The sequence below is a fragment of the Pleurodeles waltl genome, chromosome 4_2 (genome assembly GCF_031143425.1).
Source record: "Pleurodeles waltl isolate 20211129_DDA chromosome 4_2, aPleWal1.hap1.20221129, whole genome shotgun sequence".
NCBI classification, from domain to species: domain Eukaryota; kingdom Metazoa; phylum Chordata; class Amphibia; order Caudata; family Salamandridae; genus Pleurodeles; species Pleurodeles waltl.
In genome coordinates, this window is record NC_090443.1 from 385,239,814 (window position 1) to 385,266,825 (window position 27,012).

The 27,012-nt window shown below is 49.1% G+C and overlaps 1 protein-coding gene across 6 annotated transcripts in view; it reads right to left on the minus strand.

Moving 5' to 3' along the window:
* The window catches only part of SMARCA4 (SWI/SNF related BAF chromatin remodeling complex subunit ATPase 4), an 813,549-nt gene that overhangs the window by 389,655 nt on the left and 396,882 nt on the right, over positions 1-27,012 (minus strand). For 4 of the 6 annotated variants that reach the window (XM_069231512.1, XM_069231515.1, XM_069231514.1 and 1 more), the window contains exon 26: positions 16,369-16,635. In XM_069231512.1, the coding sequence (XP_069087613.1) occupies positions 16,369-16,635 (267 nt within the window). The remainder of the gene's footprint in view (positions 1-16,368; positions 16,636-27,012) is intronic. The other 2 variants (XM_069231516.1, XM_069231517.1) reach the window with 1 other exon arrangement.

A 27,012-nucleotide genomic window follows, 5' to 3' on the forward strand; every position in this document is an offset into this window, starting at 1 on the left:
TGTGCAGGTGGAACCTTTTCTATGGCATTCTTTTTTAGGAGGGCGAGAGCCTCCTTGCGTAGCAAGCTGAGATGAGATGGATTGTCTTTGGTTGGTGGCAAGCGTGGTGGAGGCTGTTTGAAAAGAAGAGAATAGCCATGTTCGACAATATTGAGCACCCATTTGTCTCTTGTGATAGAGTGCCACTCGTGAACATAAGCCGTAATACTTCCCCCCACCGGAGTGGTGTACAGTGTCGAGGGAAGCGAGATTTCATTGCTTGGTGGGTGCTTTCGGAGTGGACTGTTGAGGTCTACTTGACCCTCGCTCCCTTGTGTTTCTCCTTTGAAAAAGAGGGCGTCCCTGTCGTTGCTGTGACCTTTGCGACCAATGAGGGGTTTGAACCCTCTGCTGGAAAGGGCGCCTGTCATACGGCCTGTACCTCCGCCTGAAATCTTTCTTTCTTTCGAGGCCCACCGCGTTCATGGTATCCACCTCGGTCTTCATGCGAGCCATCTCTTCGTCTGCATGGGCACCGAATAGAGTTCCCGGCAAATGGGAGATTCAGGATGCGTTGTTGTGCTTCCTGTTTCAAGCCAGTGAGCCTCAGCCAGGAAGATCTCCTCGCACAGATACCATGTGCGTATCCATGAGCAGCCAAATCCGCCCCATCTGCTGCCGCGCTGATAACCTGGTTGGATACCAGGCATCCTTCTTGTAGTATCTCCTGGAAATCTTGTCTGTCTTCTCTGGGCAATTTTTCTGTAAATCTACTGAGGGAGTCCCACAGAGAACGATCATACCTGCCCAGGAGCGCAGACGCACTGGAGACCTTCATTGCTGAAGCCGCTGTCCCGCATATCTTTCTCCCCAGAGAGTCTAGATGCCTGCTCTCTTTATCCAGGGGTACCGTGGATGAAGATGCCACCGAGTGGGTCTTTCGGGCGGCAGCTATGATAACCGAGTCCGGTGGCTGATCCTTTCTAAGGAATAAAGGGTCCTGTTCTGGAGCCTTGTATTTTTTGAGAATTCTAGCCGGGGCAGACTTAAGCGAGGCTGGGGCCAGAAAAGTGTCCATGGTTGGCTGCAACAAGCCAGGCACTAGAGGCAGCAACTTTTTTGATGCTGATCTCTGTTGTAGAGTCTCAAAGATGACCGATGAGGAGGTAGATGGTTCTGGAACCTCTATGTTGAGTTTCTGCGCTCCTCTTAGCAACACCTCGTTGAATGTGGTAATGTCATCCACCGGTGAGACTGTAGCAGGTGGTGAATATGTTAGGGTGGGTGAGTAACGCCCGACAGATGAACCTGATGAAGACCAAGAGGGGGATCTTCTTCTTGACCGCGACCTGGATCTTCGTTGAGAGCGAGACCTGCTGCGAGACGCTGTAGCCGAGCGTCTAGGCCTCGCGGTCGGTTGGCGAGGAGCTGAACGAGCCCGTTCTGCCCTGGCTGTCGGTGATGGCGTTCTTGGCAGGGAGGCAGTAGGTGAATACATTCGCGAATATTGCGAATCTGGGGAGGCCGCTGGTCTGTTGAGGCTCTCCAGCCATCTCGGAGATAGGTTGATGGGCGAGACATGCCCAGAAGATGCCGCTCTTGACCGAGAAGAGTCGCTCGGTATGGAGACCACTGGAGATGGCGCCTTGTCTGGCGTGGGGCGATGTTCTGCTCCCTGTGGGACAGGTAAAACCTGTGTCAACGTCGATGGCTGTTTCGACGTCGAAGGACGCCCAGCCGGTTGCTCATGCCTCGACGTTGAGTGCCTTGACGTCGAACGGCGATCCTTGGACCTGGACCTGCTCGCCGTCGTGTGCCTCGACGTGGAGCGATGGGAGGTCCACGGCGGATGTCTCTCGTGCCGTCGTGGCGATTTCGACGTCGTGTGTCCTGACGTCGGGGGGCGCACAGCCTTTGGCGGCGACCGGGCACGCCGGCGATGGCTCGACGGGCTGCCGTCGACGGAGACCTGCCCCTGCTCTGATGTCCCTCCGACGCCGTTCCCTTCGACGTCGGGCGTGTCGCCGTCGACGGAGATCTATGCCGGTGAGACAGTGGTAGCGACGACGTCGACGGTGAACAAACAGGTACTTTCCTACCTGTCGATGTCGACCGGGCCATTCTCTCCTGAGAATGGCCTTCTGGCTGTCTGGGAAGTGAGGAGGACGATGTTCTTTTCCTCTCCTGAAGCCCATGTAGCCGGATCTTCTCTCTGTCTTTCAGAGTCCTCCTAGACATGTTCTTGCAGTACTTACAAGTGTCAGGGCAGTGACTCTGAGGCAGGCACACTATGCACAGAGAGTGGGGATCTGACTGGGCCTTCTTCTTCCCACAAGCAGGGCATTTGACAAAAAGTGAAGGCATTTTTCTGTCAGAAAAAACCTGCCTAGCTCAGACAAAAGTGTTATTTGTCAAGTGAAAAGTGAAAAAAAGCTTTTTTAAAGAATTTTTCTGAGAAAAACTCAGAAAAACAGAGCTCAATGCTCCAGGATCCTCTCAGAAGAAGCCGGAAAAAAGAACTGACCTAACTGTGAACCAACTGTCACCTTTCCTTCACCCCTGAGGCATGGTGGGATACTGGAGGTGCTCAGGGTCTTAAAGGCACGGTGCCAAAGTTTTTATGGTTCTCCTGTGTTAACCTGCATGCAGCCTATTGGCTAAGAATGCTTCATTGTTTTTCAAAGCAGTTTTTTCTATTTTTTCTCTAGAGTTTGCTACTGCTTACTTCCCTAAGCCTAGTTTTAGGAGCTTGGGTACATATTTATGCTCTATTGTAGTATTTAATATAAAAAATAAAAAAAAAATTAAAAAAAACTTCATAGAAATAAAGCATTTTAGCCTGTTTTTAACATGATAGCCTGCATGATTGTTTGTTACACATGTATAATATGTGTATATTTTATATATGCTCCGGGGTCCCCGCACAAGGGCGGGAATATTCAATGTTTATGACTATTGATGAGGATCCCCTGGAAGAGAAAGTACAGTTTTTGAGGTAACAAACTTACGGGTTCAGTGTCTGGGGCCTAGGTAGCCCACCGTTGGAGGTTCAAGATAACCCCAAACACCCAGTACCAGCAACACAGGGCTGGTTAGGTGCAGAGGTCAAACTGGAGCCAAAATAATGTGGGCCCCTATGGAGACAGGGGTACTCTGGTTCCGGTTATCTTACAGGAAAGTACCCGCGTTGTCGGAGGGCACACCAGGGGGGTTTAGAGGAGCAATGGAGTGGCCCCAAGTAGGTACCAAACACGCACCCTTCTGCGGCACTGGGGCAGCAGGGTGCAAACAGGGCGTCAGGTTCCCAATGCAACTCAAAGGGCAGACCCGGGCGTCACTTAAGCGCTGCAAGCAAGGCATAGGGGGGCTTCTCGAGCAAGTCACCGACTGGGCGGGGAGAAGGGCCGTCTGCAGGTCACTTCTGTACCGGTGGTCGGTTTCTTTCAACTCTGGGGGCTGCGGGTGCAGTGCTTCTTCAGGTGTCAGATATCTTCGTCCCAGTCAGGGGGATCCTTGGGATTCCCTCTGCAGGCATCGTCGTGGAGGGTTGGAGAGGTCAGCCCAGGGTGGACACTTGGTCAGAATCCACCCAGGGGTCCTCTCTGGCTGGTTGGTTCCTCTGGACACGGGCCGGGGGCGTCGGGTGCACAGTAGTTTGGACTCATGCTTCTGGAGTGAGGTGGGAGTCCCTTTAAAGCTGGTGTCTTTGCCTTCTTGTTGGACAGGCCCGCTGTCCATGGGAGTTTCTTGGGCCTTGGTGAGGCAGGCATTCCCATGGAGGCTTTTCAGGGGTCGCTGTTCGTGCAGGACGCGTGGCTTCTCCTTGTGCAATTTTGCATAGCAGGAGAAGGGCCGGGAGGGCTGGGGCCGAGTCAGTTGTTGTCTACTCTTCTCTGTGGGGTTTTCAGCTCTGCAGTCCTTCTTTCTTGAAGTCATCCGGAATCTGAAGATTTGGGTTCAGGGTCACCTTATTAAATTTAGGGGTGTGTTATGGTCAGGGGGCAGCAGCGTATGGCTACTGTCCCGGAGGGTGGCTACACCCTCCTTGTGCCCACTTCCTCTGGTGAGGAGGAGGGCACATCCCTATTGGTTCTAATCCTCCAACGCAAGATGGAGGATTGCTCAAGGAGGTGGTCACTTCAGCTCTAGAAACCTTAGGGGTGGTCCTGGCTGAGGGGGTGACTTCTTGTTTTTCTCACTTTCCATCTGGACTTGTCCGGGGGGTGGGCATCACCACTGGCTGGAGTGCCCTGGGGCACTGTAACACCAGGCCTGAGCCTTTGAGGCTTACCGCCAGGTCTTACAGTTCCTGCAGGGGGTGGTGTGAAGCACCTCCACTCAGGACAGGCTTTTTTTCTGACCACGGAGTGCACAAAGACACTCTCCCCATGTGGTCAGAAACTCCCCTGGAAGAGGCAGGCTGGCATAGACCGGTCAGCCTTACAATAGCAGTTGGGTTAACATACAGGGGGCATCTCTAAGATGCCCTCTGTGCATTTTTCAATAAATCCCACACTGGCATCAGTGTGGGTTTATTGTGCTGAGAAGTTTGACATCAAACTTCCCAGTATTCAGTGTAGCCATTACGGTGCTGTGGCGTTCGTAATGACAGACTCCAAGACCATATACTCAGTATGGCTACCCTGCACTTAAAATAAATAAATGTCTAAGAATGGACTTAGACACTGTGGGGCATATTGCTCATGCAGCTATGCCTTCACCTGTGGTAAGTGTACCCTGCCTTAGGGCTGTAAGGCCTGCTAGAGAGGTGACTTACCTCTGCCACAGGAGTGGTGTAGGGACAGGGCACCCTGAGGGGAGTACCATGTCGGACTTTGTCTTTTCTCTCCACCAGCACACACAAGCTGCCAGGCAGTGTGCATATGCTGAATGAGGGGTCCCCAGGGTGGAATAATACAAGCTGCAGCCCTTAGAGACCTTCCCTGGCCACAGGGCCCTTGGTATCAGGGGTACATTTTACAAGGGACTTAACTGTGTGCCAGGGCTGTACCAATTGTGGAAACAAAGGTACAGTTTTAGGGAAAGGACACTGGTGTTGGGGCCTGGTTAGCAGGGTCCCAGCACACTTCCAATCAAAGCTGGCATCAACACTAGGCAAAAAGTGGGGGGTAACCATGCCACCAGTGGCATTTTCCTACACCAACCCCCTGGTGTGTGTCTGGGGCCTGACTTGGGCAAGGTAGGATCTTGAAAACAACAGAGACTTCTTTTTGAAGTAGGCCTACTTCAAAGGCAGAAAGGGTTATAAGAAGAGCTCCCAAAACCCCTGAAGATAAGATTACTTCCGGAACCAAAGGGGACTTTCAACTTGCTTGTCATGGCAAGCCCTAAACTGCTATAACAGACGATTTCAATGACTTATTACAATGAGTGAAAAAGTAGTGATTAATTGTTTCTTCTAAAAATCATATCTCTGGATCCCTCAGGTTATATTTCTATCTTTCAGTAGACACCTGAAAGACAAAAATCTGCCAATTATTCAGAAAAGTGTTGTGTTTTCTTCTCATTTATGTTTTTGTTACTACTAGATGTTGTAGGAAGTTGGCTCTGTATGCACTATTTCAAAGTAAGGAATAGTATGCACAGAGTCCAAGGGTTCCCCTTAGAGGTAAGATAGTGGCAAAAAGAGATAATTCTAATGCTCTATTTTGTGGTAGTGTGGTCGAGCAGAAGGCTTATCAAAGGAGAAGTGTTAAGCATTTGTGGAACACACACAGGCAATAAATGAGGAACACACACTCAGAGACAATTCCAGGCCAATAGGTTTTTGTATAGAAAAATATCTTTTCTTAGTTTATTTTAAGAACCACAGGTTCAAGATTTACAAGTAATACTTCAAATGAAAGGTATTGCAGGTAGGTACTTTAGGAACTTTGAATTAGTAAAATAGCATATACAGTTTTCACATAAATCACATATAGCTATTTTAAAACTAGACAGTGCAATGTTCAAGAGTTCCTGGGGGGAGTAAGAGTTTGTTAGTTTTTGCAGGTAAGTAAACCACCTACGGGGTTCAAGTTTGGGTCCAAGGTAGCCCACCGTTGGGGGTTCAAAGCAACCCCAAAGTTACCACACCAGCAGCTCAGGGCCGGTCAGGTGCAGAGGTCAAAGTGGTGCCCAAAACGCATAGGCTTCAATGGAGAAGTGGGTGCCCCGGTTCCAGTCTGCCAGCAGGTAAGTACCCGCGTCTTCGGAGGGAAGACCATGGGGGTTTTGTAGGGCACCGGGGGGGACACAAGTCCACCCTCAGCAGCACGGGGGCAGCCGGGTGCAGTGTGCAAACAAGCGTCGGGTTTGTAATTGAAATCAATGGGAGACCAAGGGGTCTCTTCAGCGATGCAGGTAAGCAAGGGGGGGGGGGGGGCTCCTCGGGGTAGCCACCACCTGGGCAAGGGAGAGGGCCTCCAGGGGGTCACTCCTGCACTGGAGTTCGGATCCTTCAGGTCCTGGGGGCTGCGGGTGCAGAGTCTTTACCAGGCGTTGGGATCTGAGGAGCAGGCAGTCGCGGTCAGGGGGAGCCTCGGGATTCCCTCTGCAGGCGTCGCTGTGTGGGCTCAGGGGGGGCAACTCTGGCTACTCACGGTCTCGCAGTCGCCGCGGAGTCCTCCCTAAAGTGATTTTTCTCCACAAGTCGAGCCGGGGGCGTCGGGTGCAGTGTGTCAAGTCTCAAGCTTCCGGCGGGAAACGCAAGTTGTTTCAAAGTTGCTTCTTTGTTTCAAAGTTGCTTCTTTAGTGAACTGGGCCGCTGTCCTCGGGAGTTCTTGGTCCTTCTAGATGCAGGGCAGTCCTCTGGGGATTCAGAGGTCGCTGGTCCCTGAGGAGAGCGTAGCTGGAGCAGTGTCTTTAGAAGGGGGGAGGCAGGCCGGTAGAGCTGGGGCCAAAGCAGTTGGTGTCTCCGTCTTCTCTGCAGGGTTTTGCAGCTTAGCAGTCCTCTTCTTCTTAGGTTGCAGGAATCTGAGTTCCTAGGTTCTGGGGAGCCCTTAAATACTAAATTTAAGGGCGTGTTTAGGTCTGGGGGGTTAGTAGCCAATGGCTACTAGCCCTGAGGGTGGGTACACCCTCTTTGTGCCTCCTCCCGAAGGGAGGGGGGCACATTCCTATCCCTATTGGGGGAATCCTCCATCTGCAAGATGGAGGATTTCTAAAAGTCAGTCAGAGTCACCTCAGCTCAGGACACCTTAGGGGTTGTCCTGACTGGCCAGAGACTCCTCCTTGTTTTTCTCATTATCTCCTCCGGCCTTGTCGCCAAAAGTGGGGCCGGGGGTGTATATGCATCCTGCCTTAGGGCTGTAAGGCCTGCTAGAGGGGTGACTTATCTATACTGCATAGGCAGTGTGAGGTTGGCATGGCACCCTGAGGGGAGTGCCATGTCGACTTACTCGTTTTGTCCTCAATAGCACACACACAAGCTGGCAAGCAGTGTGTCTGTGCTGAGTGAGGGGTCCCCAGGGTGGCATAAGACATGCTGCAGCCCTTAGAGACCTTCTCTGGCATCAGGGCCCTTGGTAGCAGGGGTACCAGTTACAAGGGACTTACCTGGATGCCAGAGTGTGCCAATTGTGTAAACAAAAGTACAGGTTAGGGAAAGAACACTGGTGCTGGGGCCTGGTTAGCAGGCCTCAGCACACTTTCAAATCAAAACTTAGCATCAGCAAAGGCAAAAAGTCAGGGGGTAACCATGCCAAGGAGGCATTTCCTTACAGATGTTTACACTCATTCCTTTGATAAAGCCTGGCTGCACTGTGCCACAGCTACCCAGGACAGATCTACGTTTTTACAAACGAACCTGACTAAACCAGATATGGACTTTGTCACCATTACATGGTGAGATCACACAACTACACTATTTAAAAATTCACATTTCTCACCAAGAGTTTAAAATATTCAACAGTCATCCATTCTCCCACCCACTGGAGGACCCAGGAAGCCACTGCATGCTGAGGACTCTTCAACACAGTCTCTTAGTGATATGATTCACACAACTTGAGCAAGATTATTAATTCATGTGGAAACACTTTCAGAAAAAGCCAGAGGCAAATCTGCCACAATCACAGTAAAAGGTGAACTGTGGTATAAAATGAGACTGCACTAATTAGCTGATACATAATTTCCTGCAGTGTAATAAGAATGAGTCACTGGGTGAAGACTTCTTCCCAAATCAGACAGGCCTTGCATCATGTAGGCATATAGCCATACTGATTTTTTTTTGGAAAAGGTCAAATTTTCATGAAAAATGTATTCCAGAAGCTTAAAACATCGATTGGGTGTTTTAAAAAAAAATAAGTTTTCACTTTGCAGAGTAATATGGAATCTATCCAACTGAGTTTTGCAGCGTCTGAAGACACTGGACATGAAGCAAGAAGCATTTCTACAAGGTCATGTATACAATGAAATAGAAGTGAAATACATTAGGAGTAAAGAGGTTTCAGAAAATGATGTACAGCACGCAGATGAGCATGGAAAGGTGTGTAGTTAACAGGAGAGAGAGAAGCTGAAAGAACAACTCAGCTTATAATAGAAATACAGGAAGAACAACATAAAGAAGAAAATATAAAGCTTATGCCATTTACAGTGGTGGAGAAACATTAGCATAAGCTGCCAGTGCAAACCAGGTAGACATGCCTTAAACCAAACAGCTCCACGGAGGGTGCACTTGAAAGCACACGATTCAATATGAAGGGAGGGTGTGGTTTTTTTCTATCAATCTACTAGGCTACCCTGTCAACAACTACTGCTGAAAAAGATTTGGCAAATGGAAGAAAATTAGAGCCATCCACTTAAGCCAAACCATCATTCTGCAAGAAATGTGTGACAACTGTGATGTATCGTCATACAAAATGTTTTATCATAAGAGTGCCAGTCCTGTATTCAACGTTTTTCTTAATAGCATTTATTAAGCCCAGCTTCAATTGCTGCAAAGTACCACACTTTCTCAAACATCCTAGTTCCTTACTAAATACATCCTGGGGTGTGAATGGAAAGTCTAACACAGAAACACTGTTGTACAGGTCCATTACGAAAACTTGTAGGCTAGAAGTCAAACAGCCCCTGCTGCTCCTATATTTCATTGCGTAAACCTTATCTGACAACAATGGTTTCAAGTCAAGAGAGGTGGGCATGTTTGATTCGAGCTGGAGGAACTAAGGTCACAAGCAAAATGCTAGTTAAGGGACGAAGCCAAGAATTCTTGAGTGCGTACCACAAACTGCAAATACTTGAGATGCTTAAATGATTGTTGCTGTCCAAAAGAACTGACCTTATTTTCGCCACCTCATAAAGGTGATGAGTTGCACCATTTGAATATCATCTAATCATCTTCAGGATGTGCACAAATGTGAAGCAGGATTACGTTTGCACTATAATGTTAGAGCAGAATATCCACTTGTGGCTCCATAAAAAACATTCTTTCAAGAAAGTTCTGACATGTTAGAATTTGGTCAAAGCTCAACCTTGAAAGAAAATGGATAGGCATAATATATATGGAAAATGTCACTTACCCAGTGTACATCTGTTCGTGGCATGTTCGCTGCAGATTCACATGCTGTGCACTGTTCATGCCATCTAGTGTTGGGCTCGGAGTGTTACAAGTTGTTTTTCTTCGAAGAAGTCTTTTCGAGTCACGGGACCGAGTGACTCTTCCCTTTCGGCTCCATTGCGCATGGGCATCGACTCCATCTTAGATTGTTTTCCCGCAGAGGGTAAGGTAGAATTGTTAGAGTGAGAATAGTAAAGATGTCCATACAATGGAATAGATATGTATGTACAAAGTTTGAGGTAAAGGAATGTTTATTTACTTATGTACAATTTCTGATTGCAACTTAAATGGCTACAGGCTCCCGGGGAGTTGGGAGTGTGCATGTGAATCTGCAGCGGAACATGCCACGAACAGATGTACACTGGGTAAGTGACATTTTCCGTTCGGTGGCAAGTGTAGCTGCAGATACACATGCTGTGCATAGACTACAAAGCAGTAATCCTCCCCAAAGCGGTGGTCAGCCTGTAGGAGTTGAAGTTGTTTGAAATAATGTTCTTAGTACAGCCTTTCTGTAAGGAAATTCCTCCTTGGCATGGTTACCCCCTGCTTTTTGCCTTTGCTGATGCCAAGTTATGATTTGAAAGTGTGCTGGGACCCTGCTAACCACGCCCCAGCACCAGTGTTCTTTCCCTAAAGTGTACCTTTGTCTCCACAACTGGCACAACCCTGGCACCCAGGTAAGTCCCTTGTAACTGGTACCCCTGGTACCAAGGGCCCGGATGCCAGGGAAGGTCTCTAAAGGCTGCAGCATGTCTTATGCCAACCTGGAGACCCCTCACTCAGCACATACACACTGCTTGCCAGCTTGTGTGTGTTGGTGGGGAGAAAATGACTAAGTCGACATGGCACTCCCCTCACAGTGCCATGCCAATCTCACACTGCCTGTGGCATAGGCAAGTCACTATACCACAGGTGAGGTAAGTCTCACGCTTCTGGCGGGAAACGTGTGGTCTTTAAAAGTTGCTTCTTTGTTGCAAAGTTGCAGTCTTTGTGGAACAGGGCTGCTGTCCTCGGGAGTTCTTGGTCCTTTTAGATGCAGGGTAGTCCTCTGAGGCTTCAGAGGTCGCTGGACCCTGGGGGACGCATCGCTGTTGCAGTTTTTCTCAAAGTGGGGAGACAGGCCGGTAGGGATGGGGCCAAAGCAGTTGATGTCTGAGTCTTCTCTGCAAGGCTTCAGGTCAGCAGTCCTTCTTCGTCTTCGTCTTCAGGTTGCAGGAATCTGTCTTGCTTGGTTCTGGGGGCCCCTAAATACTCAATTTAGGGGAGTGTTTAGGTCTGGGGGGTTAGTAGCCAATGACTATTAGCCCTGAGGGTGGCTACACCCTCTTTGTGCCTCCTCCCTGAGGGGAGGGGGGCACATCCCTAATCCTATTGGGGGAATCCTCTATCTGTAAGATGGAGGATTTCCAAGCTAGTCACCTCAGCTCAGGACATCTTAGGGGTTGTCCTGACTGGCCAGTGACGACTCCTTGTTTTACTCATTATCTCCTCCGACCTTGCCGCCAAAAGTGGGGCCGTGGCCAGAGGGGGCGGTCATCTCCACTAGCTGGGATGCCTTGTGGCGCTGTAACAAAGGGTGTGAGCCTTTGAGGCTCACCGCCAGGTGTTACAGTTCCTGCAGGGGGAGGTGAGAAGCACCTCCACCCAGTACAGGCTTTGTTACTAGCCACAAAGTGACAAAGGCACTCTCCCCATGTGGCCAGCAACATGTCTGGTGTGTGGCAGGCTGGCAGAACTAGTCAGCCCACCCTGGAAGTCAGGTATGTTTTCAGGGGGCATCTCTAAGATGCCCTCTTGGTGTATTTCACACACTGGCATTAGTGTGCATTTATTGTGCTGAGAAGTTTGATACCAAACTTCCCAGTTTTCAGTGTAGCCATTATGGTGCTGTGGAGTTCGTGTATGACAGACTCCCAGACCATATACTCTTATGGCTACCCTGCACTTACAAGGTCTAAGGTTTTGCTTAGACACTGTAGGGGCATAGTGCTCATGCACCTATGCCCTAACCTGTGGTATAGTGCACCCTGCTTTAGGGCTGTAAGGCCTGCTAGAGGGGTGACTTACCTATGCCATAGGCAGTGTGAGGTTGGCATGGCACTCTGAGGGGAGTGCCATGTCGATGTAGTCATTTTCTCCCCACCAGCACACACAAGCTGGCAAGCAGTGTGTCTATGCTGAGTGAGGGGTCCCTAGGGTGGCATAAGACATGCTGCAGCCCTTAGAAACCTTCCCTGGCATCAGGGCCCTTGGTACCAGTTACAAGGGACTTACCTGGATGCCAGGGTGTGCCAATTGTGGAGACAAAGGTACAGTTTTAGGGAAAGAACACTGGTGCTGGGGCCTGGTTAGCAGGCCTCAGCACACTTTAAAATCATAATTTGGCAATAGCAAAGTAAAAAAGTCAGGGGGTAACAATGCCAAGGAGGCATTTCCTTACAGATAGCCAAACTCTAAGACTTTAGGAGCCAGATTTCTGGATTGGGTTGACTGATCTGTTGTTTGTGTTGTGTTAACAGGTCTGGTCTGTTTGGAAGTTTGATGTGAGGTACTACTGAGAGGTCCAACAGTGTGGTGTACCACAGTTGGCGTGCCCACGTCGGTGCTACAAGTATTAGTTTAAGTTTGTTTTGACGCAGTTTGTTGACTAGAAAAGGAATGAGTGGTAGATGGGGAAAAGCGTAAGCAAATATCCCTGACCAATTGCTCCAGAGAGCATTGCCCTTAGACTGAGGGTGTGGGTACCTGGATGTGAAGTTTTGGCATTTTGCATTTTGGTTTGTGGCGACAGATCTATGTCTGGTGTCCCCCACTGGCGAAAGTATTGTTGTAGTACCTCGGGATGTAATTCCCACTCGTGAGTTTGCTGGTGATCCCGACTGAGATTGTCCGCTAATTGATTGTGAATGCCTGGGATGTATTGCGCTATTAGGCGAATATTGTTGTGAATTGCCCAATGCCAATTTTTTTGTGCTAGGAGGCAAAGTTTTGATGAGTTTGTTACCCCCTGTTTGTTTAAGTAGTACATTGTTGTCATATTGTCTGTTTTGACAAGAATGTGTTTGTGAGCTAGAAGAGGTTGAAAACCTTTTAGTGCTAGAAAGACTGCTAGCAGCTCTAATTGATTTATGTGTAGCTGTTTTTGCTCGTTGTCCCACTGTCCTTGTATATTGTGATTGTTGAGGTGTGCTCCCCACCCAATCATTGATGCATCTGTTGTGAGAATGGCGTGAGGCACAGGGTCTTGAAAAGGCCGCACTTTGTTTAAATTTATGGGGTTCCACCACTGAAGAGAATAGTGTGTTTGGCGGTCTATCAACACTAGATCTTGGAGGTGACCCTGTGCCTGCGACCATTGTTTTGCAAGGCACTGCTGTAAGGGCTGCATGTGTAACCGTGCGTTTGGGACAATTGTGATGCATGATGCCATCATGCCTAGGAGTTTCATCACAAATCTTAATGTGTAATGTTGGTTTGGTTGCTTGATTTTATACTTTGAAACGACTGCACCCTTTGTGGACTTGGGAGTGGCAGTTGCTCTTTGTATGTTGAGTGTTGCTCCCAAATATTGTTGTATTTGGGATGGCTGTAAATGAGATATTTGGTAATTGATAGAAAACCCTAGTTTGTGTAGAGTATTTATTACGTTTGAACGTGTCATTGTTGTTGAGTGTTGGCTTTTATTAGCCAATCGTCCACATATGGGAATACGTGCATGTGATGTCTTCTTATATGAGCTGCTACTAAAGCTAGGCATTTTGTAAATACCCTGTGGGCTGTTGTTATTCCGAACGGCAACACTTTGAATTGGTAATGTTTGCCTTGTATTACAAACCTGAGGTATTTCCTGTGAGATGGATGGATGGGTATGTGAAAATACGCATCCTTGAGATCCAGTGTTGTCATGCATTCCCCTTGTTTTAGTAAGGGAACTACGTCCTGAAGTGTTACCATGTGGAAATGATATGATTTGATGAAGAGATTCAGTGTTCTGAGATCTAAGATAGGCCTTAACATTTTGTCTTGTTTTGGGATAAGGAAATACAGGGAGTAAACACCTGTCCCTCTTTGGTAATAGGGTACTAGCTCTATGGTTTGTTTTTGTAGCAGTGCTTGGACCTCTATTTGTAATAGGTCTAAGTGTTGTGGAGACAATTTGTGCGGTTTTGGTGGAACATCTGGAAGGAATGTTGTGAATTCTATGCAATAACCATGTTGGATAATTGATAGGACCCACGTGTCTGGGGTAATGTGTGTCCAATTGTGGTTGTATTTGGTTAGCCTCCCCCCCACCGGTGATAAGTGTTGGGGAAGTGTGACATTGAAGTCACTGTTTGCTAGGGCTTGGCTTGGAGGGCTGGAATTTCCCTCTTCCTCTTGGGAATTGTCCTCTGTAGGAACCATGTAACCCTCCTCTCTGATACTGAGATTGGTAGGTGGGTTTTGTTTGGGAGGTGGATGGTTGTGATGGCTGTCGTCTAACCCCCCCACCCCCAAACTGTGGTTTCCTAAATGTTCCTCTGTATTGTGAGGAGTTGAGCGCGCCCATGGCTTTGGCCGTGTCTGTGTCTTTTTTAATTTTCTCGATTGCGGTATCCACTTCCGGCCCAAATAACTGATGTTGATTAAACAGCATATTCAATACCGACTGTTGTATTTCTGGCTTACATCCAGAACTTCACAGCCATGCATGCCTTCGAATAGTCACTGCTGTGTTGACAGTCCGTGCCTGCTGTATCAGCAGAGTCTAGGGCAGACCGGATTTGGTTATTTGATATGGCCTGTCCTTGTTCGACCACTTGTTGGGCACGTTTTTAGTGTTCTTTGGGTAAATGCTGGATGAAGTCTTGCATTTCGTCCCAGTGCGCCCTGTCGTAGCGGGCAAGTAGGGCCTGTGAGTAGGCAATGCGCCACTGATTGGCTGCTTGCGATGCCACTCTTTTCCCCGCCACGTCAAATTTTTGACTCTCATCAGGGGGTGGCGCATCCCCTGATGATTGTGAATTTGCCCTTTTTTTGTAGCCCCCACAACCACTGAGTCCGGAGGGAGTTGTTGAGTAATAAACACTGGGTCTGACGGGGGCGGTTTATATTTCTTTTCGACCCTTGGCGTGATGGCTCTCCCTTTTACAGGTTCTTGGAAGACCTGTTGTGCATGTTTAAGCATGCCCGGTAACATTGGCAAACCTTGGTAGGATGCATGCGTGGATGTCAGAGTGTTGAACAGGAAGTCATCCTCCAACGGTTCCGAGTGCATTGTTACGTTGTGGAATGTAGCTGCTCTGGCTAGTACCTGCGTGTATGCTGTACTGTCCTCTGGTGGTGAAGGCTTGGTTGGATAACACTCTGGGCTGTTGGCCGATATAGGTGGGTCGTATAGATCCCAGGGATCCGCATCATCTTGAGTCATCCCAGTATGTGTGGGTGACTGCGCCATTGGTGTACCCATTGGTGACAATTGTGGTGAATGCAGTGGGGATGTTTGTGGTGAGAAATGTGGTGGTGGTGACTTTTGTCTAACCACTTTGGCTTTCGGTTGCATCTCAGTCTCTTGTAAAGCCAGTTTTCTTTTTGACTTAAGTGGAGGGATGGTTTGTATCTTCCCTGTGTCCTTCTGGATTTCTAACCTTTGCTGTGTTTGGTCATGTTCTCCTAAATCCAGTTCCTGCTCAAATCTGTGCCTTTATTTGAGCTGCAGAGAAAGCCCTTGCTCTTCAGTGTAGGAAGAACGTTTCGGCTCCGAAGCTGTTTTTTTTTTTGGTACTGAAATTCCCAACAAAATTGTCTTTTTCGGTTCCGATAAGCTTTTTCGAGGCTTGTCTGACTCAATGCCGACTTTTTTCACTGCCGGATTCTCGACCGGATGGAAATTCTCATATCTTCTTCCTCGACATCGAGATGTTTCAGCTTCGACACCATCTATAGTCGTCTTGTGCATCGATCCCTTATGGTCTTCTTGGATCGAAACGCTCGGCAAGCTTCACAAGTATCCTCTCTGTGTTCGGGCGACAAACAAACGTTACAGACCCGGTGCTGGTCTGTATAAGGATACTTGGAGTGACACTTTGGACAGAAACGGAAGGGGGTCCGGTCCATTAGTGTTCAACGGCAGGTGTGGTCGGGCCGACCAGGCTTTGGTGAAGAGCAGAAGCCTCGAAGGGCCGCCGAAGCGGTCTTGATGTCGGTGCCGATGCGATAAAACGAATCCGGTACTGAACATAAACAATACCGATTCATTTTTGATTCTTTTCTAAGTTTCCCGATTCGAAATACAGAGCAAATCGGAACACGTCCGACCCCGATGGCGGAAAGAAAACAATCTAAGATGGAGTAGGCGCCCAGGCGCAATGGAGCCAAAAGGGAGGAGTCACTCGGTCCCGTGACTCAAAGACTTCTTCGAAGAAAAACAACTTGTAACACTCCGAGCCCAACACTAGATGGCAGGAACAGTGCACAGCATGTGTATCTGCAACTACACATGCCATGGAACATATATAATTGTTTTTAGTAAAGAAGCAGTAGAGTGCCAAGCACAACATGGGCTCCTCCAGTTTTCAAAATGTAATGACCAAACAAGCAGAAAACAGGTGATACCAATACGCACAGCTGAGCTTACAATGGCAAATCCAATTACAAAGGTGGACTACACTGAACCAATACTCGCAGAAAAAGCAGCAGCCCTAACAAAAGACTGAACTAAGAGAAGGCTCTAGGAGAATGAGAATAAAAACAAAGGCAGGCAAGAGATGGGTTAGAAAGAGGAAACAGGAAAACACAAAAAATGCAAACTTTTTCTAGAGCAGGTGGCCAAGGAGGGTTTCAGGAAAACTTACAGTCGCCAGCGAGTCTGTTACCCCATCCTGACCAGTTACCTCGTCCTGTTCTTCGTGCTCCAGGATTGCCTGCAGGAAAGCTCTTCGTTCATGGCTGGATGACTTTTGGTCAAACATTCCGGCCTGGATTACCTTCTGATCTACATTAAGTTTGTACTTAGCAGCAGCAAGAATTTTTTCTTCAACACTGTTTACAGTGCAGAGCCGAAGTACGCGCACTTCGTTTGTTTGACCAATGCGGTGAGCTCTGTCTTGTGCCTGCAAGTCCTGCATTGAGAAGAAAAAGGAAAACTGTCTTAGAGAAGTACTAGTTCCTTCCAGCTAATCTTCGCACACTACCACACCAGACGTTTTAACCATTCACCTATTGGTTAAAGGGCACGCCTTTCTTCTCCCACTTCCAGGCAGAAACGTACAGCCACTCTTCCCGGTTTACAACCACCCTTCACCATTAAGCACCTTATAGCAACTGTTTCCCAGAACACACAGCCTATTTCCAAAGATTTAATCACAACTTCAGCCTGTCAAACAAACTTTCACATATCTTCCTAAGAAAAATCTCCTTCTCCTTGAGCTAATCAGCATCTAAAACTAGACAGTGTAGGAAAGTACCCTCTTTTCTGGCATGGTTACCCCCACGTGTTGCCTGCTGTCAGTATGCTTATGCTGCTTTCACCAGGATCCTGCTAATCAGGAGCCCAGTGATTGTGCTCTCTCCCTCTAAATTTGGTTGCCTAGGACTTTCCACACCCCACAATTGGCATACTGGTGTTGCCTCATAGTCCCTAGTATATGCTATTTTGATACCCAGGGCTTTGGGAAACTAACAGTTCCCCATGGGCTGCAGCATGTATTATTCCACCCATGGGAGCCTATCCAAAATGTGTCTGCAGGCCTGCAACTGTAGCCGGTTTGAAAAGGTGCATGTACCCTTTCACCCCAGGTCACTGTAAATCACCCCTATGGTAGGCCCTGCTAGCCCAGAGGGCAGGGCGCAGGTCCCGGTGGCTGAGGGCACTCCTGCATGAGAAGAGGTGCCCCTAAGAACTCCAGTCCCATTACACTGGACTTCGTAAGTGCGGGGAATCCATTTCACTCATGTACAGGTCTACCAGTTTCCAGCTACAGAATGATAACTCTGGACCTGGGCATGTTTGGTGTCATACATGTAGGAATGATACCCCAATACTGTTGCCAGTATTGGTTGTATGCTTCCATGCACTCTGGGGGCTCCTTAGATGACCTTGAATATTGCTCCTACCAGTCTTATGGGGTTTTCTGGGCAGCCCGCACTGCTGCCACCCCTTGGACAGGTTTCTGCCCTCCTGCTGCTTGACCAGCTCAGGCAGGGGAAGGCAGAACTAAGGATTTCCTTTGGGAGAGGGAGCCATCACCCTCTCCCTTGGAAACAGGTGTTACGAGGCTTGGGGGGTAGCCTCCACAAGCCACTGATTTACTTTGAAGGACACATTTGGAGCCCTCTTTGCATAAACCGGTTTGCACCAGTCCAGGGACCCGCGGTCCCTGCTCTGGCGCGAAACTGGACAAAGGAAAGGTGAGTGGACACTCGTTTGTCCATCACCACCCCAAGGGTGGTGCCCAGAGCTCCTCCAGGTGATCATTTGAATATGCCATCTTGTAACCAGGATATACAGAGACCCCTGGGCTCGCCTGAGTGGCCAGGTCAGGAAGGTGACGTCACAGATCCCTCCTGGAAGGTGATCACCTTGCAAGGTGACCAAACCCCCTTTTAGGGCTATTTTCGGACTCTCTTGAGGGTGGGTCCCCAGATTCGACATGCAAGATTCCACCAGGACTCCTCTGCATCGTTTACTTCCTCTTCTGGCCACTGGAACTGCAACTGGACTCTACAGGAACCGACAATTTGCAACCTCAGCGACGACTCAGCTTTGCAACATTGTTTTTCCGGCTCCTCCCAGCAACTGCAACATTTCCCCACCTGCGCATCCTCCGAGGTCAGCGAGACTTCGGCCTGCACCAAGAAGCGAGAAGCAATCTCCCTTGGAGTAAAGGAGTCACTCCCCTGCATCTGCAGGCACCAACTGCAACAACGAATGGTGACGTGGATCTCCACTCCTCTGGAACTGTGCGGATCTTTTATCACAGGTGGTGGTCTGGAGTGGTCTTCATGGTCGTCTCTGCCAGCAGTCCAACTTGGGAGATAGTAAACCCTTGCCTCTCCTTGTAGGACGGTACCCCTGTGAACCGCGACTCTTGCAGCTACCAAGGCCTGTTTGCTATTGCTCTAAGAGATCTTCAGGCCCTGTGTAGCCCCAGCCCCCAGCACGTCTTCCTGCCAAGCACAGTCTCCACTCTGCTGCTCCATCGAAGTGGGACTCCTCTTCAGATGTGTTGAATGAGCCTCACTGAGACTTACTGTGCCTGCTCCCAGTGGGTTGCCTGTGGGGGCTGCAACTGCTTCTGTTGGCTCTCCCAACTCCTGAAGATCACCTCGGACTCCCCTCCAAGGTATCCTGGGCCTTGCTGGTCCTCTTCAGCCTTGCAACTCTTCTTTTGCTTCCCTTGCTTTTGCAAAGGCTTGTTGGTGGTTCTCCTTCACCACTGACCATCTGCGACCCGATAACCAACATGGGACACCATCTGCACTGCTCCAAGGATTCCTCTTCAGCTCCTGGGCTCCACAGCTGGCATTCTTCTCTCCTAGTCAACCTGGATCTGCATCCACAGAAGAGGCAGTCACTGGACATTCCATTGTGGACTGGACTCGCTCTCTTCTTTTGCAGGTCCTCTCCTACTGGAATCCACTTTTGTGTTCTTCCTGCCTGGTCCTTTTGTCGTACAATCCTTTTTCTAAGTCCTCCTGTTAGCCCTTGGGAAAACAAGGTACTTACCTCGATTCTCCTGGTCGCTGGGGGTCACTCTAGTGCTCATTTCCTGGGGTTCCTAGTTCCTCCAGCTACCCATAACAGTTCCACATCCTTGGGTGGAGGGACTGTATCTAGCCTTCCACTTTCTTGGTATATGGTTTGGCTCTCCCCTGGGGCCCTTGCTAATTTTACTAAGTATTGCCAATGCTTGTTGTTTCTATGATATTTACTGATTGCTAATGTATATGCAATTAGTACTTACCTCCAGTTGGGGGAACTGCCTATAAGTATTCTAGTGCTGTGTTACTATAATGAAGTACCTTAATTTTTGTAACACTCTGTGATTCTTTCATGTGTGATAAGTTGCTGTGTGACTATAGTGGTATTGCATAAGCTTTGCATAAGTCTTGGCTACACAGCCACCTCTAGAGAGCCCTAGCTTCCTAGACACTGCCTACACTTCAGTAATAGGGGATACCTGGACCTGGTATAGGATGACAACACCACAGGTGTCCACCACACACCAGGCCAGCTTCCTACAGACTGTTTAATACAACTTCACCGGATGAACAATTCTTAAATATGTGAGTGTAAGGAAATGCCTCCTTGGCATGGTTACCCCCTGACTTTTTGCCTTTGCTGATGCCAAGTTATGATTTGAAAGTGTGCTGAGGCCTCCTAACCAGGCCCCAGCACCATTGTTCTTTCCCTAACCTGTACTTTTGTTTCCACAAATGGCACACCCTGGCATCCAGGTAAGTCCCTTGTAACTGGTACCTCTGGTACCAAGGGCCCTGATGCCAGGGAAGGTCTCTAAGGGCTGCAGCATGTCTTATGCCACCCTGGGGACCCCTCACTCAGCACAGACACACTGCTTGCCAGCTTGTGTGTGCTGGTGGGGATAAAAAGACTAAGTCGACATGGCACTCACCTCAGGGTGCCATGCCAACCTCACACTGCCTACAGGTTTAGATAAGTCACCCCTCTAGCAGGCCTTACAGCCCTAAGGCAGGGTGAAATATACCATAGGTGAGGGCATAAGTGCATGAGCACTATGCCCCTACAGTGTCTAAGCAAAACCTTAGACATTGTAAGTGCAGGGTAGGCATAAGAGTATATGGTCTGGGAGTCTGTCATGCACGAACTCCACAGCACCATAATGGCTACACTGAAAACTGGGAAGTTTGGTATCAAACTTCTCAGCACAATAAAAGTACACTGATGCCAGTGTACATTTGTAGGAAGTTGGCTCTGTATGTGCTATTTCAAAGTAAGGAATAGCATGCACAGAGTCCAAGGGTTCCTCTTAGAGGTAAAATAGTGGTAAAAAGAGATAATACTAATGCTCTATTTTGTGGTAGTGTGGTCGAGCAGTAGGCTTATCCAAGGAGTAGTGTTAAGCATTTGTTGTACATACACATAGACAATAAATGAGGTACACACACTCAGAGACAAACCCAGCCAATAGGTTTTGTTATAGAAAAATATCTTTTTTTAGTTTATTTTAAAAACCACAGGTTCAAATTTTACATGTAATAGCTCTTTTGAAAGGTATTGCAGGTAAGTACTCTAGGAACTTTGAATCATTACTTTAGCATGTATACTTTTTACATAAAACACAATAAGCTGTTTTAAAAGTGGACACAGTGCAATTTTCACAGTTCCTGGGGGAGGTAAGTTATTGTTAATTTCAACAGGTAAGTAAGGCACTTACAGGTTTCAGTTTTTGGTCCAAGGTAGCCCACCGTTGGGGGTTCAGAGCAACCCCAAAGTTATCACACCAGCAGCTCAGGGCCGGTCAGGTGCAAAGGTCAAAGAGGGGCCCAAAACACATAGGCTATAATGGAGAGAAGGGGGTGCCCCGGTTCCAGTCTGCCAGCAGGTAAGTACCCGCGTCTTCGGAGGGCAGACCAGGGGGGTTTTGTAGGGCACCGGGGGGGACACAAAGTAGCACAGAAAGTACACCCTCAGCAGCGCGGGGGCGGCCGGGTGCAGTGTGCGAACACGCGTCGGGTTTCCGTCAGGTTTCAATGGGAGACCAAGGGGTCTTCTTCAGCGATGCAGGCAGGCAAGGGGGGGGCTCCTCGGTGTAGCCACCACCTGGGCAAGGGAGAGGGCCTCCTGGGGGTCACTCCTGCACAGAAGTTCCGTTTCTTTAGGGGCTGGGGGCTGCGGGTGCAGGGTCTTTTCCAGCCGTCGGGAAATGGAGTTCAGACAGTCGCGGTCAGGGGGAGCCTGGGGATTCCCTCTGCAGGCGTCGCTGTGGGGGCTCAGGGGGGACAACTTTGGTTACTCACAGTCGTAGAGTTGCCGGAGGGTCCTCCCTGAGTTGGTTGTTCTCCACCAGTCGAGTCGGGGTCGCCGGGTGCAGTGTTGCAAGTCTCACGCTTCTTGCGGGGAGTTGCAGGGGTCTTTAAATCTGCTCCTTGTAACAAAGTTGCAGTTCTTTTGGAGCAGTGCCGCTGTCCTCGGGAGTTTCTTGTCTTTTTCGAAGCAGGGCAGTCCTCGGAGGATTCAGAGGTCGCTGGTCCCTTGGAAAGCGTCGCTGGAGCAGGGTTCTTTGGAAGGCAGGAGACAGGCCGGTAAGTCTGGGGCCAAGGCAGTTGGTGTCTTCTGGTCTTCCTCTGCAGGGGTCTTTCAGCTCAGCAGTCCTTCTTCTTGTAGTTGCAGGAATCTAAATCTTTAGGTTTAGGGAAGCCCTTAAATACTAAATTTAAGGGCGTGTTTAGGTCTGGGGGGTTAGTAGCCAATGGCTACTAGCCCTGAGGGTGGGTACACCCTCTTTGTGCCTCCTCCCAAGGGGAGGGGGTCACATCCCTAATCCTATTGGGGGAATCCTCCATCTGCAAGATGGAGGATTTCTAAAAGTTAGTGTCACTTCAGCTCAGGACACCTTAGGGGCTGTCCTGACTGGCCAGTGACTCCTCCTTGTTATTCTCATTATTTTCTCCGGCCTTGCCGCCAAAAGTGGGGGCCGGGGCCGGAGGGGGCGGGCAACTCCACTAGCTGGAGTGTCCTGCGGTGCTGTGACAAAGGGGTGAGCCTTTGAGGCTCACCGCCAGGTGTTACAGCTCCTGCCTGGGGGAGGTGTTAGCATCTCCACCCAGTGCAGGCTTTGTTACTGGCCTCAGAGTGACAAAGGCACTCTCCCCATGGGGCCAGCAACATGTCTCTAGTGTGGCAGGCTGCTGGAACCAGTCAGCCTACACAGATAGTCGGTTAAGTTTCAGGGGGCACCTCTAAGGTGCCCTCTGTGGTGTATTTTACAATAAAATGTACACTGGCATCAGTGTGCATTTATTGTGCTGAGAAGTTTTATACCAAACTTCCCAGTTTTCAGTGTAGCCATTATGGTGCTGTGGAGTTCGTGTAAAACAGACTCCCAGACCATATACTCTTATGGCTACCCTGCACTTACAATGTCTAAGGTTTTGCTTAGACACTGTAGGGGCACAGTGCTCATGCACTGGTACCCTCACCTATGGTATAGTGCACCCTGCCTTAGGGCTGTAAAGCCTGCTAGAGGGGTGTCTTACCTATACTGCATAGGCAGTGAGAGGCTGGCATGGCACCCTGAGGGGAGTGCCATGTCGACTTACTCATTTTGTTCTCACTAGCACACACAAGCTGGTAAGCAGTGTGTCTGTGCTGAGTGAGGGGTCTCTAGGGTGGCATAATACATGGTGCAGCCCTTAGAGACCTTCCCTGGCATCAGGGCCCTTGGTACCAGAGGTACCAGTTACAAGGGACTTATCTGGATGCCAGGGTGTGCCAATTGTGGAATCAAAAGTACAGGTTAGGGAAAGAACACTGGTGCTGGGGCCTGGTTAGCAGGCCTCAGCACACTTTCAATTCAAAACATAGCATCAGCAAAGGCAAAAAGTCAGGGGGTAACCATGCCAAGGAGGCATTTCCTTACAACATTTTATTGTAACATACACCCCAGAGGGCACCTTAGAGGTGCCCCCTGAAACCTTTACCTGACTACCCGGGTAAGCGGACTAGTTTTAGCAGCCTGCCACACACCAGACATGTTGCTGGCCACATGGCGAGAGTGCCTTTGTCACTCTGTGGCTAGTAACAAAGCCTGTACTGGGTGGAGATGCTTCTCACCTCCCCCTGCAGGAACTGTAACACCTGGAGGTGAGCCTCAAAGGCTCACCCGCTTTGTTATAGCACCCCAGGGCACTCCAGCTAGTGAAGTTGCCCGGCCAAGGCCCCACTTTTGGCGGCAAGGCCAGAGGAGATAATGAGAAAAACAAGGAGGAGTCACTGGCCAGTCAGGACAGCCCCTAAGGTGTCCTGAGCTGAGGTGACTCGGACTTTTAGAAATCCTCCATCTTGCAGATGGAGGATTCCCCCAATAGGGATAGGAATGTGCCCCCCTCAGGGAGGAGGCACAAAGAGGGTGTAGCCACCCTCAGGGCTAGTAGCCATTGGCTACTAACCCCCCAGACCTAAATACACCCCTAAATTGAGTATTTAGGGGCTTCCAGAACACAGCAAGATAGATTCCTACAACCTAAGACGAAGAAGGACTGCTGAGCTGAAAAACCCTGCAGAGAAGACGGAGACACCAACTGCTTTGGCCCCAGCTCTACCGGCCTGTCTCCCCACTTCTAAAGACACTGCTCCAGCGACGTGTTCCACAGGGACCAGCGACCTCTGAAGCCTCAGAGGACTGCGACTGCCCTGCATCTAGAAGGACCAAGAACTCCAGAGGACAGCGGCTCTGTTCCACAAAGACTGCAACTTTACAACAAAGAAGCAACTTCGAAATCACACACGTTTCTCGCCGGAAGCGTGAGACTTTGCACTCTGCACCCGACACCCCCGGCTCGGCTTGTGGAGAACAAACACCACATGGAGGACTCCCCGGCGACTACGAGACCGTGAGTAGCCAGAGATGACCCCCCTGAGCCCCCACAGCAACGCCTGCAGAGGGATACCCGAGGCTCTCCCTGACCGCGACTGCCTGCTTCAAAGACCCGACACCTGGTAAAGACTCTGCATCCGCAGCCCCCAGGACCTGAAGGATCCGACCTCCAGTGCAGAAGCAACCCCCTGGTGGCCCTCTCCCTTGCCCAGGTGGTGGCTACCCCGAGGAGCCCCCCCCTTGCCTGCATCGCTGAAGAGACCCCTTGGTCTCCCATTGAAACCTATTGCTAACCTGACGCTTGTTTGCACACTGCACCCGGCCGCCCCCGTGTCGCTGAGGGTGTACTTTCTGTGCTGACTTGTGTGTCCCCCAGTGCCCTACAAAACCCCCCTGGTCTGCCCTCCGAAGACGCGGGTACTTACCTGCTGGCAGACTGGAACCGGGGCACCCCCTTCTCCATTGAAGCCTATACGTTTTGGGCACCACTTTGACCTCTGCACCTGACCGGCCCTGAGCAGCTGGTGTGGTAACTTTGGGGTTGCCCTGAACCCCCAACGGTGGGCTACCTTGGACCCAACTTTGAACCCCGTAGGTGGTTTACTTACCTGCAAAAACTAACAAACACTTACCTCCCCCAGGAACTGTTGAAAATTGCACCAAGTGTCTAGTTTTAAAATAGCTATATGTCAATTGTGTGAAAACTGCATATGCTATTTTACTAGTTCAAAGTTCCTAAGTGAAATACCTTTCATTTGAAGTATTGTTTGTAAATCTTGAACCTGTGGTTCCTAAAATAAACTAAGAAAATATATTTTTCAATACAAAAACCTATTGGCCTGGAATTGCCTCCGAGTGTGTGTTCCTCATTTATTGCCTGAGTGTGTACAACAAATGCTTAACACTACCCTCTGATAAGCCTACTGCTCGACCACACTACCACAAAATAGAGCATTAGAATTATCTCTTTTTGCCACTATCTTACCTCTAAGGGGAACCCTTGGACCCTGTGCATGCTATTTCTTACTTTGAAATAGTACATACAGAGCCAACTTCCTACAGTGAGGTTAGACAGTCTTCAGTTTACAACACTTAACCCTTCAAAGACTGCTGAATACCTGGTTTGAACGTGTATAACAGAAGCCGTTACTATTTTATCTTTGTTTACCGACCGACAATCTCTTCACTTTTGAATATCACTCCATAAATGTGTCAAAATAGACATACCATCTTTTGATCTCTCAGAAGTTTTCCCTTAACACAGTCCACTGTTTTCAATTATATTTTGCACACTGCACTGAAGATCTGGCCAAGACGAACAAGTTACCTACCTTTGGCAATGCCTTACTTGGTAGAGACTATTTAGCTTTAGACTTTTTACGTTAGAATTATCCCCAGGTGTCGGACTGGATCCGGACATTTTTTTGTGAGCATTATTACTGTGCGCCATTAGGTGTTATCATTTAGCTCTGCATACCATTGCACACGCAGGAAATGACATGCATGGTGCCTATAGAGACACCACTCAAGCATGCTGATGTCGGTTTCTTTTAGTGAATTCCATGCCAGAAGCGCAGAGCCATATAGAGCTCGGATCACTGGTGTGTAAAACTATGGCCCTGAAAGGGGAACAGCACTGTCCCTAAAAATCGATTTGCAGAGCTGGGAGGATTGGCACGTCGGTAAGAAATATGCAGCTAGATAGTCTCTCTACCAGATAAAGGATTAATGATGTTAAGTAACTTGTTCATCTGATAAACTTCTAGCCGCAGATTTCTTACCTCACAATAGGTACCCAAACAAAACCTCGCCGGAGGTGGGTTTGTAAAACAATTTCACACCACAAGGTCCTGCAGGACCGAACGGGCAAGATGTCCATCCCGATGGACAGCAGTGCTTTCTGAATGTGTGCAGGAAGGCCCATGTTGCTGCCTGGCCCAGTCCAGGACCGGGACTGTGTGTGCTAACACAGTGGTCGCAGGCTTTGCTCTGGTGGAATGAGCACGCAAATCCTCTGGAGATGGATTCTCAGGCAATAAGTTGCAGATTTTAATGCAGAGCCTGAACCATCAGGGGATGGTCCGTATCCGCACAACCTTCCGTTTTCTCACTCCAACATACTCCACAAGGAGTTGGTCATCTACCCGGAACTCTTTTGTGTGGTCAGGTAGAACAACAACATTTGTTTTGGGTCAGTCCGTGGAGTCACTCCATTTCCTTAGAGGGATGCATGGAGCGAAAAAGGTAGGCAGTGTGGTGGATTGGCCTACATGAAGGGAGTGACCACCTTGGAAAGGAAAGAAGCCCTAGTGCAAAGGACAAGCTTGTTCGGAAATAAACTGAGGTAGAGGTACGGAGGCTTAGATGACGCATCCTGTAGCTCCCTGACCCTCCGAGTAGATGCTATGGCCACCAGAAAGGCAGTTTTGAAAGTAAAGAGCCTGATAGGACAGTTGTGTAGCAGCTTGAAGAGAGTGCAAATGAGAAAAAGAAGTACCAAAAGTAGGTCCCACTGAGACATGGAAAAAAATAAAGGCGGAATCCGGTTGGAGACATTTCAAAAACCGATGTACAATATGGGATTTTAACAGGGATGGCTAATCTGACAGCCGCAGAAATGCTGAGGTGGCAGTTAGATAGCCTCTTTAGGTGCCCAAAGCAGAGTCCTGCAGGACAAGAAAATGAACAAACATAAGTAACTTGAGAAAGGTCGGGTTCAACCCATTTTTCTGCACCCCATGCCGCAAACTTGCCCCAGTGGCAGGCGTATTACATCCTGGATAGAGTAAGGATGGGCTGCCAGGATGACATTACAGACTTCGGGTGGAAGGTCAAATGCTGTCAACTGTCACCACTCAATGAAGGCAACGGCAATAACCACTTCATACTTATGATGTTGGCACTCTCTCTATGGCTCCT